Below are 17,498 nucleotides of genomic sequence, written 5' to 3'. Positions count from 1 at the left end.
TGAATTAGCTATTGATGGATAAACACTTTGTCTGCATTGATGTTTATGAATTAGCTATTGATGGATACACACTTTGCATTGATGCTTATGAATTAGCTATTGATGGATACACAAATTGCATTGATGCTTATGAATTAGCTATTGATGGATACACACTTTGTCTGCATTGATGCTTATGAATTAGCTATTGATGGATACACAAATTGCATTGATGCTTATGAATTAGCTATTGATGGATACACACTTTGTCTGCATTGATGCTTATGAATTAGCTATTGATGGATACACACTTTGCATTGATGCTTATGAATTAGCTATTGATGGATACACAAATTGCATTGATGCTTATGAATTAGCTATTGATGGATACAAAAAGTGTCTGCATTGATGTTTATGAATAAGCTATTGATGGATACACAAACTGTCTGCATTGCTGGTTATGAATTAGCTAGTGATGGATACACACTTTGCATTGATGTTTATGAATGATCTGTTAATGATTTACCATGCGAAACTCCATTTAATTCAGAAAATTTCGGTTTTATCAGAAACTTATTAATCTCTCTAGTAACAATGCTATTTTAGCATTACTCCATGCATGGCCAAAGGTTGATAGTTTAACTCGTGGTCCGAGACTTTTAGTTTTTATCTGTTTCCATTAAAGTTATTTTTATGTATATTACAAAAGATTTATGCCATGTATTAATATGCTTGCAAATCAAGAGCATTTTAAGTCATGAATCCTGTGGAGCCTAGGTGACCAAGTGTTCAATGGCGTTGACGTAAATGAATTGCTCACATACCACATACGTCTGTGTGGGTTCAAGTATCTGCTTGGGCAACATAGATATGCAGCTTCCCATGGGCTGAGGGTTTTTCCCTGGTCTTCTCCACCAAATACATTAGTTGCCCTCAAGAGCCTATCATGTTATGTAAAACTGTATTAAGCTCGCTAAAACCCCAAACATCAATCCTGATGTATATAGTTTTGTTTGCATTCACCACCTACTGAAAATACAGATCGTGATGTCTCATTTACTTGCTGAGGATTTAGATATGAAAATTTATTATGGCAATGTATTATTAAATCGCACTGCCAAGACAATGGTTAGTGGCCTTGCTAGCAACCTAACCCCCAAATAGTACACAGCTAAAGCAAAAAGAAACCGAGGGCCCCCGAGTGGCCAAGTGGTCTAAAGCACGCACCGTTCCGGATCACTGCCATCTCACCTCTGCATAGGTTCAAGTCCAAGGCTCGGCTAGCATGGGTACGTGGGAAAGCTTGCCAGTAGCTTCTCGTGGGTCGGTGGTTCTTCCTGGGTTCTTCCTCCACCAGTTACACTGGCCGCCATGTATAGCCTATCTTGTGTCAAAAAATGGCGTTAAACTCTAGAACAATAACAACAACAAAATGAACCCTGGACAGCAGAGCTGTCTGAAGGGCTTGTCTTTACCAATCTCACTAACCATTAAGCGATTAAGCACCAATCGTTACGGATCACTGTCATCTCATCTGTCTGCATGTTCAAGTCTTGAGCTCGGCCAATGTGGGTAAATGAGAAAGCTTGCCAGTATCATCCTCTGGGTTGGTGGTTCTTTCTGGGTTCTTAATTCATCAGTTATACTGGCTGCCATAAATAGCATATGTTGCACAGAGAAATGGCATGAATTCAATAGACCAACAACATGAAGCCCACAAGCATGAATTAATAAAACACTTGCCAATAAAATTCTAAAACTTATATGATGGATTTTCATTATTCAGTCAAATAAATAGTTTTTAATATGGCTGTCGTAAACCTAAACCGCACCTTTTAAATTTTCATGAAAATAAAATGTAACAAAAGATTTAAGGATAATTTATAACAAATTCCAGTTTTGATTGAAGGAGCAATAAATGAAACATAATGATACAAGATTTGACATAAAATATACTTTATTATCTGGAGTTTGACAGCAAATCAATAAATAAACAGCCATGAAAGCTAATTTGAAAGTAAGAAAAAAGTATACTCACAGTGAACGATTATATATCTGACACATTTCTCAAGCATATTATGGTTTACACATAGTCCAAAGAAGTAAAAATAGGAAATCTATTTTTCAATAAGTAACATTAGAAGGTGAAAAAAGATACAAAATGTTACAATTATGCAACTAAAGAGTAGTTGTAAAGATTGATTAGTATTTTCTTGCAGAGCAAAAGAATCATTGCTAACAGAAAGTGAGGCAATTCAGTCACATATACTGATACAGGGGAGGTAACTCTCCCTGAGCGCAGAACTTGAATATAAACTTTTTCATCATGCTTTTCAGGTTTCGCTCTTTTAATGTAAATAGTTCACATTATAAATGTCCTGGGGTATTCACTCAATGGATTGAAAATTTACACCCACCTGTGACAATTCATGACACAATATCAATGTCTGGGGAGAATATTCACTCAGTGGATTGAAACAGTACACCAATAACCTAAATCTGTGACAATTCATAAGACACATTTTCAACATCTCGGGGCTATTCACTCAATGGACTTAAACTGCACACCCATAACCTAAATCTGTGACAATTCATAACACACATTTTCAACATCTCGGGGCTATTCACTCAATGGACTTAAACTGCACACCCATAACCTAAATCTGTGACAATTAATTCCAATGAAAAATCCATGATATATCACTTCCAATTTAAAACCCTGTCCCAAAGCTAACTATAATTAAACCAACATTTAGAAAAACTGTAACATGCAAGTGAGTTTAATACCAGGTCTTGAATGCTCTGGCATGGCACAATCCAACAATCTTGCATAGTCACTAAAGTCAACACTGTATATCACAGTGACTTTAACAGTAGGTCATGAAGGTGATTAATACACCCATTACATTTCACAACTCTACGCATCGCAGTGTCTAAAGAACCGAGCTCGATGCCAAAGGGTTTATCTTTCTAAATTCAATTAATTATTTTTTACAGTTTACAAATTTTATCAAAAATCAAATCAAATTTGGGTGGCATTAAATAGCCATGTGTATACTGAGATGCCATTAAAATCTAATATATATATATATATATATATATATATATGTTCATTAAACGAAAAAATTAATCACGGGAGTCTGAAAAGTAGGTCACTGTGACCCCAACAGCAGGTCATTAGAGTTATTAATATTCCCAATATAGATACAGCCATTACATTTGATGACTGCATGAACTTCAGTGTCTAAAGAACTGAGCTAAATGCCAATTTAATCACTAGAACATAATAAGTTTGTCACTGTGAGCTACTTTTGCCCCATGGCAAGTATTACCCTTTAAGATGAATACTGCCATTAAGTTTCGTAACTGTATACAAGGTGAAAGGAGTAAATGAGCCACATGCCAACACATAACATAAGACCTACAACACCAATTCAATCAGTGACCTACGTATCAAGGTGAAAACACAAAGCTGTGAATGTACCTGCAATATCATTATATGTGGAAAAATCTCACAATTTTTTAATACCAGTTATTTTTTAAGTCTTTTTCTGGTTATATTTTGAACCAATAGATCTTTAAGTATTTGCAAGATAATCTGCATATGAAAGTAACCCTCAGGATGGGATGATGACCACAATAATAATGAAGTTCTCAGAATTGACTCCAATCTTTCACTACAATACTTTCTAAAGTCTCTCATCTTCTTAGTTGGAACTTAATACAGATATGCAGACAAATTAGTCTGGATAACTACATCACTAAATTATACACAATATATCACTGCACATACGAATTTTTGAAAAATTAAAAAAACAAAAAAACAAAAAAAAAAACAAAACATTACTGCTTAATATATTGGTTTGTTTACTTTATACAAAATACCAGAATCAGAACTAATAAACAAGATTTAAGTATTTAAAAAAAGGAAGCAGAGACCCATTATCATCAGAGCCCCAATGGGGATAACTATTTGGTAAGCCCAGAGAGAAAGCTGGGAAGCAGTCCAGGGGCCACTTTAGAGAAGTTTCACTGTACATTAATTGCCCAAAAACAGAAAAACGAGGACCAGACAAATGATCCTCTTTTGTGAGCATGCCTTTTAGCTAGAAGTAAGAAATACTAAGATAGAGCTTAATCTAAATAATTTTAATGCTGAGTTTAACCTGAAGCGTGAATTTACATTCAGACAGTGATTGCCATATTGAGTTTCCACCATGGCAGGTGTAACAAAAGCCACTAATAACAGTATGGCCAAACCTTAACTACTGTAAATTCATTTCTATTTTATTTCAATGTCTCCATTACTGACTTGACACAAGCTAATACCCTCCTTTTACTAACAGAGAAACAGTCTTCGTAGAAATCTTTCTTCCTATTGATGTAGCTAAATACAAACTTCTGTGACTCGCCCAGTGAAATGACCCAAATGCAAACCCTGGCCAAGAAAAAACTGAGCTTAACCAAAACATAAGCACATGCTGAACCATGAAATACAAGTCTCAGTGACCTAGATGGATGAAATACTTCAATGCCATTACACACAAAGTTACAAAATTCCTTAACTAATAGTGTTTGCGAAAATGAGCTAAATGCTAAAAGTTAATTACAATCACTGGATCATTAAGTATAGATCACAGTGACCTATTTTTTACTTAAAGATATAGTACTCTACCTAAAGCATATATACACCAACTTAAGTGGCTAAGAACAACAGTGTTACAGAAAAGTAACTAAATGAAAACACCAAAGTGTTGATGCCAGACAGACATCATCATTACATGTATCTATTTCCTTATTTCTTAACTCCATTGTTCTTGCTTGTACTTAAGCTTCAGTAAACTCTCAACTCTTTTAAACTTTTTTTTAAAAAATTCATTCAATTAATGACACTTCTAATTTCTCTAAAATGGCAATACCAGCCCCAAAAGTATTATAGATTGATCAGTTGATACAAATTTCAACACATTTAAATGGTGATTAAAGTTTACAAAAATTACAGTACGGATATTTATAAAACTTTGAAATACAAACAGCTGAACTCTCTGCAGTAAGCATCCCTGCTTGCAGAACCTCAAATGTATTGGACATTATTGACTTTTTTAAAAATCCGACCAACACTTTCCCTTATTCTGAAAAAAATCTCAATTACAGCAGAAATGCAACTCTGGACTTGCAATTTTAATGTCCTACGGAGAGCACTGCAGAAATGCACAATGTCACAGAATTACAGTTTTGTGGTTAAGTGATCAAAAGGCAGAAAAACCATTGGAAACAACTTAGTTACAGCTCTTCCTTTGGACTTCCTTTGGTGAATCAAATCAGTTGCGTCTCTTTTTATCACCTTCTTCCCTCTGGAAAACAAATATTAAAGAAATATTACATTTCTACAAGTCTGAATTGGTGGCAGAACCGACAGATCTTTATGCTGGTAAAAGCTGAGATAAGAAAAATAAAACCCTCAAAATTATGACTAGAAAATATTGCAAACTCCTTAAGACAACTAATGATCAAACAATTCAATATTTAAAAAACATTTTTTTTCAAGTTGTCTTAATATTAAGTTACATTCTTTCATGATAGCCTGATTCCATCTAGTTTCCTGTACTTTTAAAATAGCTGTTTCATTTCATCATCAGAATTTCACATAATGTATATACAGAGTATTTATTAATGTTTAAAAGCTTATGTTTTTTTAGTATGTCTTTGTACATAGTCTGCACAATAAGCATCTTTGCTTAATCATACTAAGAATTTTTTTTTAAAACAAGGCACCTCAGTCAAAATTGTTTATAAAAACTTTTCTAATGACCTAAAATATATCAGGCAATTAACATATGAGTACAAATATGCCAACTGTTCTAATGACCTAAAGTATGTCAGGCAATTAACATATGAGTACAAATATGCCAACTGTTCTAATGACCTTAAATATATCAGGCAATTAACATATGAGTACAAATATGCCAACTGTTCTAATGACCTAAAGTATGTCAGGCAATTAACATATGAGTACAAATATGCCAACTGAAATTCAATTGAATATTGATCAAATATGTTAAAAAGTTGTTTGTTTTCTTTTTGTTTACAAAAAGTCAAAAGTCTGAAAAGTTGAATACTGTGAATGGCACATTATGCACTCAACCCATGTTTAATAATCCTCTGTGGAGGCAAATAATGCACCGAACTTAATGTGCAGAAATCATTACTGTCTTACTGGACTAACCATGACCTTGACTTCTGACTTTTAAACCAATAAGCATAATCCATCCACAAAGTTTGGTCAACAAACTTACTCTAGGAAAAAAAGTTATTTTTCAATTTTTTTTAAAAATTATAGTTTGGCCACAATGAACTGGACATACATCATTTTGGTGCCAAATACCAAAAGGCCACTTCCAGATATTAAGTGAATGTCCTCCACAAGCTTTGGTCAAGAAATGTGGTCTACAACTACAGTTACTGTGCAAAAATACTTTTCTTTCTGCAAGTGACTTTGACCTGTGACCCCCAAATCCACAGGTTTCTTCCTTGCACAAACCATCCACGTTTTGGTCCATTTCTGTGATGTAAATCTCATGTTATTGTGCATTATGTGTATTGACTTTCTCCTTATCGAAAGAAAAAGCCATCCAAAAATTTGGCAAACTGAAGATGGTGGAGAACACAAGCTATTGTGCAAAACCATTTTTCTTCCTCAAGTCAAATTCGTGAACATAACATTCTGACACTTGAATCTGTAGGTTTTTTCCTGGTCCCAAGTCAAACCATTCACTAAATTTGGTAACTAGTGGCGACAACCTGTGCTATATGTGGAGATCATTTTTATTATTTCAGTAACAATAGCCAAATGTTTTGACATTCTGACTCCCAAATCAATGGGGCTCCTTCATAAACCCAAGTGACAGCCACCCACAGAATTTGTGAACTGTAGAGGGTGGACAATTCAACTTTATGTGCAGAAATGAAATTAGTAATAAATGGAAAGACAGACAGATGGATGGACAGCTGGACATATTTTAAAATAAGCACACAAATGAGACAAATAAATTTAATAGCTGGAACCAGGTTATCTACATATGACATATTATTTTAAAAAGTAAAGACTGAAAGTGTAAAAAATCATGTGCTTTCATGCTGAAACTGAATTTGGGACAGCTGTAAAATTTGTGTGCTTTCATGCTACAACTGAACTTGGGACAACTGTATAAATTGTGTTCATGCTAAAACTGAATTTGGGACAGCTGTATAAATTGTGTGCTTTCGTGCTACAACTGAATTTGGGACAGCTGTATAAACTGTGTGCTTTCATGCTAAAACTGAATTTAGGACAGCTGTATAAACTGTGTGCTTTCATGCTAAAACTGAATTTAGGACAGCTGTATAAATTGTGTGCTTTCATGCTAAAACTGAATTTGGGACAGCTGTATAAACTGCGTGCTTTCATGCTAAAACAGAATTTGGGGCAGCTGTATAAATTGCAGCAGCTAACAATAAATCCTTTTTTGCAACAGCAGTGCATAACATATTTTACATGGTATGTTGATCATGACTTGTAAGACAAAAATTAAAACATATCATCATTAGTCCATTTATGCATGCACATGTCTTGTTACCTTGCTAGCAAGGATGATCAGAATACGACGGAAGATGTTGATGAAGTCCAAGAACAAGTCAACTGAGTGCCTGGAATAATAATAATAATAATATAATAATAATAATAATAATAATAACAGCAATAATAACTACATAGGTAAAATGCATTACTGTGCTCCACATTTTATCATACACATCTAAAAATATTTGCCCCTAGGATCAAGTTCCATGGGGTTGGGAATCTACCCACCAACAAATTTTAGCTGCATATCTGAATTCATCTGGTCTTGCTCCATAATTGTACATATAGATACCATATCAAGATTTCATTAGTTTCCATGACATGACCCATATGGGTTTGGTTAGGGAGGGAAACCAGAACCAATGCAAACTGCATGTATCAACTCCTCTTTCCATGCCCAGTACAAGTATATGCAGTTAATAGTGTGGGATCTTAACAGTTCAAAAGTTATGACCCTGGGGCTATGACTTTATGTCCTTGGGTTATAACCTAAGGGACTCACTGGAAATGTATTAGCTTTTAATGGCACTTCAGCACAATAATGACTATATGGCGTTAATTAGAAGTAAAGTTATTGGGTCGTACATCATCATGAAGTTTCATCATTGCATTCACATCAAAATGCTTCTGCCTCACATGCTGGAAGTCAACAAGCTCAACAAGAATGTGCTTCACTGTCCGGGTCAACGTTCATTCGTGTCAAAGTTCATCAGGTTACACATTACATTATCTTCGATTTGTTTTATACTAGGGATGCTAACTGCCATAATGCACTCGATGTTCTTAAATTTGTTCATGGAATTTTCGTTCCACACATTTAGCCAAATATGATGAACCTGATGATTTATACAGAACCCGTATATGGAATGATCCATTTGGAAATGGATGGCTGCACAATATCTGGCACTTTTCATCCTTGGGTTAGTAATCACACACACTAGCTTTTTAAAATGCTAGTCTCGCTTTGGGGAGCTGTTTAAACTGTATGCAAAATCAGTCTCACCACAAAGGAGCTGCATCAGAATTGTACTACTGTAGTACCGCTGTGAACATCAACAGACAATCCCCAATCTAGACAGTTATAAGTATAGCTATATATAGCTTTGCATTATACAATAGTTATTAGACAAATCAGCCCATTGAATGAAACTTCAAATCAGACCATTGAATGAAACTTCAAATCAGACCATTTAATTAACTTTCAAATCAGACCGTTTTAATTAACTTTCAAATCAGACCATTTTAATAAACTTTCAAATCAGACCATTTAAAAAACCTTCAAATCAGACCATTTAATGACCTTTCAAATCAGACCATTTAATGAACCTTCAAATCAGACCACTGAACAACCCTTCAAATCAGACCATTTAATGAACCTTCAAATAAGACCATTTCATTAATTTTCACATCAGACCATTTAATGACCCTTCAAATCAAACCATTGAATGACCCTTCAAATCAGACCATTTAATGAATCTTCAAATCAGACCATTTAATCAAACTTCAAATCAGACCATTTAATGACCCTTCAAATCAGACCATTCAATGACCCTTCGAATCAGACCATTTAATAAACCTTCAAATAAGACCATTGAATGACCCTTCAAATCAGACCATTTAATGAAACTTTGAATCAGACCATTTCATGAAACTTTGAATCAGACCATTTCATGAAACTTCAAATCAGACCAATTTAATGACCCTTTGAATCAGACCACTGAATGGCACTTCAAATCAGACCATATCATTAACTTTCACATCAGACCATCTAATGAATCTTCAAATAAGACCATTTAAGGAAGCTTCAAATCAGACCATTAAATTAAACTTTAAATCTGACCATTTAGAGGGGCTTCAAATTAGATCAGTTCAAAAATGGTGATGTTCCAATTATATGTACTTGACTTCGTCTATGTCCAGTCAACTCCCTATTGTCTCAAAATGTATTCATCACATTTCTGGGAGAACAGCACATTTTTGTTGTTGTTATATGGTTTAACACCATTTTTCAGCACGAGATAGGCTACAAATGGCAGCCAGTATAAATGATGGAGGAAGTGAGGAAAAACCTGGGAAATCCCCAGAAAGAACCATCGACCCATGAGAAGCTACTGGTAAGCTTTCTCATGTACCCACATTGGCAGAGCCAGAGACTCAAAGCCACACAGACAGTGGTGAGATGGCACTGATCCGTAATGGTGAGTGCTTTAGACCACTCTGCCACTCTTGGCCCCAGCACATTTTTTCACTAATTCCAAAGATGGTAATGCATATATAATATTCTCCAAATGTTACATGTGATTATAAATGATGCTATCAAAGTGCATTAACTGACCAACTTTTCAATGTCCTGGGCATGTTATGTTTTAATACACCAAGCAGTTGATTTTGTTGTCTCTTTGAGGAAGTAGAAATTTTATTTAACTGTGCATGATGCATATTTTATTCTGGCAGACTGCACATTCAATTTTTATTTTATCAACGTTATATGATATAAAAATAACTGATAACAAAGTGTGCATGTGTGTATGAGTTGGATTTTTAACATAGCTTTTAATAATTTTTTTTGTGATATCGCTATGATGTTTGCTGTCACAGTTTATAGTGATGTCTAGCACTGGGGTAGTCATCTGATAAAAAGAAGGGATGGATTTTTCACCTCTTGTGCCATCCACTCTTCAAAAAACCACCGGTCATAAAATGAGACATGACCCAATTTAATATTTAATGACTATACAACCATGATATGAGGCATATAAAAGTCTCTATCATTTATGTCTTACCAGATGTAGTCTTCATCCCCAAGGCGGGCCTTCTCAATTATCAACTGGGTGTCATACAGGACAAAGGCACAAAACAGCAGCAGTCCACCATACAGGTTGATCTAGACAAATAAAAATCAAGTTATGGCAAAATTCAAAGCTTTCTTGTCATGATCATCAGGACTATGTGTAAATTCATACATCTTCCTGGTAAAAGTTGATATCCCACATCTTTAGATCATTTAATCACACTGTAATTTCTGACACTCAACGTTCATGGAACTTTACAAATACCTTCAGGCTAGGTACTTGACCTTAAATGAACCCATCCACCTGGTTGTATACATGCATTTGTATAGAGTTAACCTGCAATGGGCTGACATCCCACACAATGAAAGCAATCTAGCCCCAGTCACTTCACTCCATTTGAACTTTTATATCAAAATAACTAGTAACAATATTAAACTGCATAAATCTCAACCTTGGTTTTCTTCCTTCTAAATGAAGATTTAAATTAGAGATCTCTGGTTCAAGTTCTGCTTGTCTCAAGTTTGTTCTGATGAAAACTACACCACACTAAAGATTTAAATTAGAGATCTCTGGTTCAAGTTCTGCTTGTCTCAAGTTTGTTCTGATGAAAACTACACCACACTAAAGATTTAAATTAGAGATCTCTGGTTCAAGTTCTGCTTGTCTCAAGTTTGTTCTGATGAAAACTACACCACACTAAAGATTTAAATTAGAGATCTCTGGTTCAAGTTCTGCTTGTCTCAAGTTTGTTCTGATGAAAACTACACTACACTAAAGATTTAAATTAGAGATCTCTGGTTCAAGTTCTGCTTGTCTCAAGTTTGCTCTGATGAAAATATCTGTAAAGTTCCATGAACATTATTGAAAACATATCACATACATTGGTGAATGCTACAAAAATCTGATCCAGATGTCAGAATATTTAGGAAGGAATGAGGCTTGTAAAGTGTTACTGTCAGTGAATTCTGACAAAAGTTTAGAAGGTCCAACCCTCCATCCTACATGAGCACGTTACTTTTTCTCTCACAGTTTTATACAAAATGAGCTTGTTTAAGTGACGATAGTAGAAAGAATGCAATATACAAATGTAATATTAAATCCTAATAGTATAAGTAACATGAAGTCCTAATAGTGTAAAGACTGCAATATATACTAAATGAATGTTAAGTCCTAATAGCATAAGTAACATGAAGTCCTAATAGTGTAATGAATGCACTGTATACTAAATGAATGTGAAGTCCTAATAGTATAAGTAACATGAAGTCCTAATAGTGTAATGAATGCACTTATATACTAAATGAATATGAAGTCCTAATAGCAAAGTAATGGATTATAATCAGGTGCACTCGTGCCAAATATTAAATTCTCTCACTTCTGTACTTTTGCTACACTCTTTGCCCATGTGAGAAAGCCATGTGGGATAAATCTTTCTTAAATTCGAGTGGATAGGAGGTTCACCTATGCAAACACAAAACTTATCCTACCATGTGCATGACCTAACTCAGGGGACTATATTTATATTTCTACTGTTAGCACACAAAATAGCATAAAATTTATTATATATATATATATATATATATATATATATATATATATATATATACACACACACATATACATACACACACACACACACACAAACTTTAAGTCACTCAACTGCACTAAGGAGTAGTTTTATGGGATAACATCAGTATTTTTATTATGTGTTTAGACAAAGCTTGACAGCGCATTATAAACCCCACAGCCTGGGAGAGGAATGGGGGTGGGGTGAGGAAAGAACATGGCATAGCCAGCCTCCTCTCCAATTCAAATTTTGGACCCTTGGGTTACAATTCCTATCACATACAACAAAGTATGATGGATATGTTTGTTTTGATCAGAGTCTACATATCATTAACAGACTCACATCATAGAGAAACTTGGATCCAAAGAAAATGTTCATCAATCCCATGAGGACCAGCCAGGACAGGGCAGACAGGAGAAATCCTGAAAATACAAGAAGATGATTACAATAGTTGTGGCCAGTTTGCACTCATGCATGCATAGCTGCCACTGATTTACACCCAACCAAGATGGATAATAACCCAGTGTAACTGGTGGGGTCAGGCACAAATGATACTGTGTTGTGGGGTTTTCAATACTGATTTATAATCTGGCACAAGTCCTTAAAGGAAAAATACTATCAAAACACTGGCGTATCCCATCTGTGCCTGTGATGCTGAATGTAATTTACACCAGGTGAGTGGAGTAAAATCATCTGCACAATATAAAATTAGCACTAAATACACTCATTTTCACACTTAGACCAACACAAATGTACCATGGTCAACACATTTGGTGTGTACTGTGTACGTGTGTACGTAAAATACTTAATGCCATGCTACAACACTGTCCTTTTCCTTCTCACAATTTGGTTATGGGAAAACTATATCATCACACGCCTACTTGTTTTTGAGGTTGATTAACATGTATCATATTTCTACAATGATTTTCTAACACATTTTTCTATCATATACATGTACTTTAAGTCGCTTCAGTATTAAAAACAGTATTTTGTATCACAAGATAACAAGTGTTAATGAGTGCTCATGTCATCTGAAATGTATTAAACTTCGAATCAAACAAACTTCATTTGAAATGAATACTCTTGAAAAAATCCTCTATGGATTTTAACTTAGAAGGCTCAACTACAAATTTAAATGTTTAAATAAACATAAAACATGTCAAACAATTTCAATTACTGATGTTACCCTTAATTCTTGCAAGTACTTTTCTTATAATTCCTACTTTCTTAAATAGCCATAGGTGTTCTTGTAATTTAGCCAGGTGCTATGGCATTTAATCAGTATCTAAATATGATGTCATTCATTTGACATATTGTTTTGGTGTTTTGCTTGCAATAATATTCACAACTAATTTCTCCATCTACTTTACTACTCAATATTGATGGGAAAAAAACAATTATCTCGGTCAGTTTCGTTGACTTTCATCTAAAAATAAAGTAGATGCCAAAAACATCAAATTTTCGTTATAAATGTACATAAATAAGCATATAGGAATATATGCACATATGACTTCAGGATTTCTTTCTTCAGTACAATTCCCATCTGTATATTTTTAGTACTTATTTCAAGAGTACAATACCTGCGGCTGTTAAAAGAATTTCAAACAGTGACCCACATTATAAGCGAGGACACCATATAGCAGTGCTGTCCAAACTTTTTGACACCATGGGAAAAATTTTTTTTTGATGCTGAGGGCCGCAGCAGAAAACTGGAAAGCAATGACTATATAGCTGCTCGAACTCAGGCAGGCCATTTAGTAAGGCAAGTTCAAAGGCGACTGTCATAATAGTGTACTAGTGGTTATCAATTACAAACATGGCTGTTCTAATAGTGTAGTGAACTAGTGGTTCTCAATAAGAAACAAGACTTCATTCTAGTTTACTAGTGGTTCTCACTAACAAGACTCAACAGTGTACAAGCGGTTTTCACTAACAAACAAGCCTGTCATAACAGCACACTAGAGGATCTCACTAACAAACAAGACTGTCAAGAAAGTACATTAGAGGTTCTCAATAACAAACAAGACTGTCAAGTGTCAAGAAAGTACATTAGAGGTTCTCACTGACAAACAAGACTGTCAAGAAAGTACATTAGAAGTTCTCACTAACAAACAAGACTGTCATAATAGTAAGACTTACATTACTGGGAATACACGACAAAATAAATCAGGGATATTTATCAAGTTAACTAGAAATGGACATTTATGAAATTAGAGGAATAATACTATATACTATGAGGTGTTTGCAGTGCTTAAGTTGCAATACAATACGTCAGAGGTAAGAATGGCTATTATGACCAGGTGTCTTATTAAGATGATCAATAGGACAAGTAATTTTTTATCAAACCCTGTCCCAATGGTCACCATTATACATCAGTAACTTGGTCACAATGGAATCACTCTCAAAACTATGTATTTAAATAACTATGGTTTTTACACAAATTTTTCAACAAAACTTGAAGGTGGTCACCCATGACAAGGTTTTATAGGTACATGAAGCACTGGCAGCTGAGTTATTGTATTATTAAGTAAACTTCATACTTAATCCAAATGACTAAGAGTCTAAGGTTCATCACTAACGGTCTAGCATTACTAGACAACCTTGCTAAGTGCCAAAGCTATCGATTACAAGATAGTGTCAAACAAATCTGATGACATAATTTCATGTTGTTACACATAACGATTAAGTGTTAACTGATTAAAGAGGACAGAATAAAAGTTCCACATACCTCCCATGTAGAGATAGGTCCTGTTCTGGTTGTAGAGAGCAGCAAGCGAGAAGCTAATAAAGATTACAGAAGTCCCCATGAAGGCTGTCATAATGATGCTGCAAAAAATATATAAAATTTGGTCAACAAGATGAAAATAATTATCAATCATGTGCATGACTATGTTAATATACTGTATCACTTTCTCTTTATTTTTAGTTTTGAAAGTAATTCCACATCAACTTTCTTCAAGAAAAGGTGCGGCATTCAACAGTAACATTTTAAGTTGCGACCTAAATTTACATATAAAATCCAGCAATCTTATTGACTCAATTAATGTCCGAACTTAAAGTAACCAATAAATTTTCTCAAGCCATGAATTAATTTAAAATTTGTTTGTGAAATGTGAGACAGATCATGTGGCTTTCATAAATTTGAGGAATCGGAAAGCTAAGTAGAGAAATGCAAGTGTGAGCAGCTGGATAAACTAATCAGCTTGACCAGTTCACTGCTTTCTGCAAAAGTTTTTCTTATGCTGCTTCATGCATATGCTACAAAATAACTGTTTCAAGGTATCTGCTTCACACACACACACACACACACACATATATATATAGAGAGAGTTTGGGACAAGCCTAGGCTCGAGCTCGAGGCTCGAAAATTTTGGAGCATCTTCAGGGGCTTGAAGCTCGAGGAGCTTCGAGTTTACGCCTAGAAAAATTCTCCGCTTTTTTATATTATCGGACCGGATAAACCCGTGCGGTAATTAATTGACTGTGGGAATGAGCGGCTTTACAGATTCGCATGGCCTACGCTTCCCCATGTGTTGGTCGACCAGTGGGCGGTCGCTGCCTTGCAATGGTCATCGCTGGGGTCTCCTAAGATAATAATTCCAACTATTATGATTGCGGCTGACGGGGAGAAGGGGTTTTTCAACTTCTGCAAGCGAGAGAACCGGTGAACTTCTCAAGCATTTGGCCTGATGATGAGTGGTGCTGGAGGGGCAGTAGGCGCACAAATGACGTCCGAGGGATTTCTTTCAAACTGATTTTCGAACAGTTCAAACAACATAAATGTGTTATCAGCGATTTTTCATATTGTATCTGCTCTTTATTTGTTAATTTTTACTTATATTTTATTTCTAAAGCAGTAGCGATGTCAAAAAATAAGATATCGGCTGTTTGGACTTATTTTAACAAGCGCGAAAAGGATAATTTCGCAGCTTGCAATGAATGTAAGCAGACAATTTCATGTCCACAAGGAAACACTTCAACAATGCATCAACATCTGCTTAACATTCATCATATTGATGTCAACAAGGATGAGTCTGAAATAGAGCCGAAGAAAATGAGAACAATGGATAACTTTATTGTCAAAACTTCACTGGAAGAAATAGTCTCGAAACTCGCTGCAGTTGATGGATTCTCGATTCGGAAAATCACTCATTCAGAATTTATTCGTCAATCACTGTCATTAAGAGGACTGAAGCTACCTGCTGATGAAAGATCGGTGATGGCCCTTATTCGCGATTTTGAAGAAAAAGTGAAGCAACAAGTCATACAGGACATTAAGAAAGAACTCTCAGAATCAAAGAGGTTCTCAATATCATTGGACGAATGGACAAGTATCGGAAATCGTCAATTTCTCAACATCAACCTTCATACGGTCTCGTCAAAATGTATCAATCTTGGTCTTGTCAGAATTTACGGAAGTTGTAATGCTGAAAGAATGAACGAGCTCATTGAGGAACATCTTAATTCTTGTGGTGTCTCATTCAAACAGGATATTGTTGCCTCTACCGGTGATGGAGCAAGTGTCATGATCAAGTTTGGAGAAAAATCGCCCGCTCTGTATCAAGCCTGCCTTGATCACAGATTGCATTTGGGTGTTACAAAAACTTTTTACAGAGAAAATTGCCCAGGGTCAAGGAATTTCAGTTTTTTCACACGAAGAAACTGGACAGACTGATGATTTTGATGAAGGCGATGATGAATTGAGTGCTGAAGAAGTTGAGATACAAAGCGAATCATGGAAGGAAAATATAAACACTGAGAGAAATCATTAAATTTTGCAAAGGCTCAGCCATATGCTCGGATGCATTTAAAGCTAAAAGCTCAGAAAAATTTAACAAAGAACAACAACTGTCCCTCGACTGCAAAACTAGATGGAATTCCATGCTAAAAATCTTTATTAAATTATATGATGTCACCAATGAAGTGCTGAGTGAAATCAGATCCGAGCATCTCTTAACTAATTTGAACATAGAATTATTGAAATCCATAGTTTTGGCGTTGAAATCGGTTGAGGTTACTCTTAATGCTATGAGCGAAAAAAAAGCTTCTCTGAGAACCGCTTATGTTGCTATTAGCTTCATGAGGGAAAAATTGTCTGCACAAGGAACAGAGATCAGTCATACTCTTTTTGAAAATATTACATTGACGGTAGAGTTAATCAACAACTTATGGATCTGATTTCTCTGCACCATTTGGATAATGTTCCATCCAAAACAGCTATTGAATATGCGACAAATTTGATGAAGCAGCTATTTCCATCGGCAAATACTGCAAATGATGAGAAAATAACAATTAACCATAACGAGCTCTCACTTGAAGATGAACTTAGATTTCGATTGGAAGCTTTTAGCACTCAGGGATCAGGGATCTCTTCAAACCGATCGATTTAAGAAATTACGCCAAGAATTTTCCTTGTCAAAAAGTAATGGTGAACTGACTGAAAATTTGAGGCGATTATCAGATGCCATCAGTACAATCAAACCGACTTCAACTGATTCAGAAAGAGCATTTTCAGTTGCTACTAATTTCTGTACAAAATTGTGAT

At 35.1% G+C, this 17,498-nt stretch overlaps 2 protein-coding genes across 2 annotated transcripts in view; one reads left to right on the top strand and one right to left on the bottom strand.

Moving 5' to 3' along the window:
* Nucleotides 1–17,498, top strand: part of LOC149789893 (uncharacterized) — a 162,297-nt gene that overhangs the window by 63,588 nt on the left and 81,211 nt on the right. The gene's annotated exons all lie outside the window — the stretch shown is intronic.
* The window catches only part of LOC149789894 (bax inhibitor 1-like), a 35,239-nt gene continuing 19,659 nt past the window's right edge, over nucleotides 1,919–17,498 (bottom strand). The window contains exons 5-9 of the mRNA XM_089971965.1: nucleotides 14,682–14,779; nucleotides 12,296–12,375; nucleotides 10,381–10,481; nucleotides 7,596–7,665; nucleotides 1,919–5,333 (exon numbers count right to left, since the gene is read on the bottom strand). Coding sequence (XP_089828091.1) covers nucleotides 5,301–5,333; nucleotides 7,596–7,665; nucleotides 10,381–10,481; nucleotides 12,296–12,375; nucleotides 14,682–14,779 — 382 coding nt within the window. The 3' untranslated portion in view covers nucleotides 1,919–5,300. The remainder of the gene's footprint in view (nucleotides 5,334–7,595; nucleotides 7,666–10,380; nucleotides 10,482–12,295; nucleotides 12,376–14,681; nucleotides 14,780–17,498) is intronic.

Source organism: Sinohyriopsis cumingii, chromosome 10 (assembly GCF_028554795.1).
Source record: "Sinohyriopsis cumingii isolate HCF-2022 chromosome 10, ASM2855479v2, whole genome shotgun sequence".
Classification (NCBI taxonomy): Eukaryota; Metazoa; Mollusca; class Bivalvia; order Unionida; family Unionidae; genus Sinohyriopsis; species Sinohyriopsis cumingii.
Note: the sequence above shows the minus strand (reverse complement) of the source record. Positions and strands in the feature narration are given on the sequence as shown.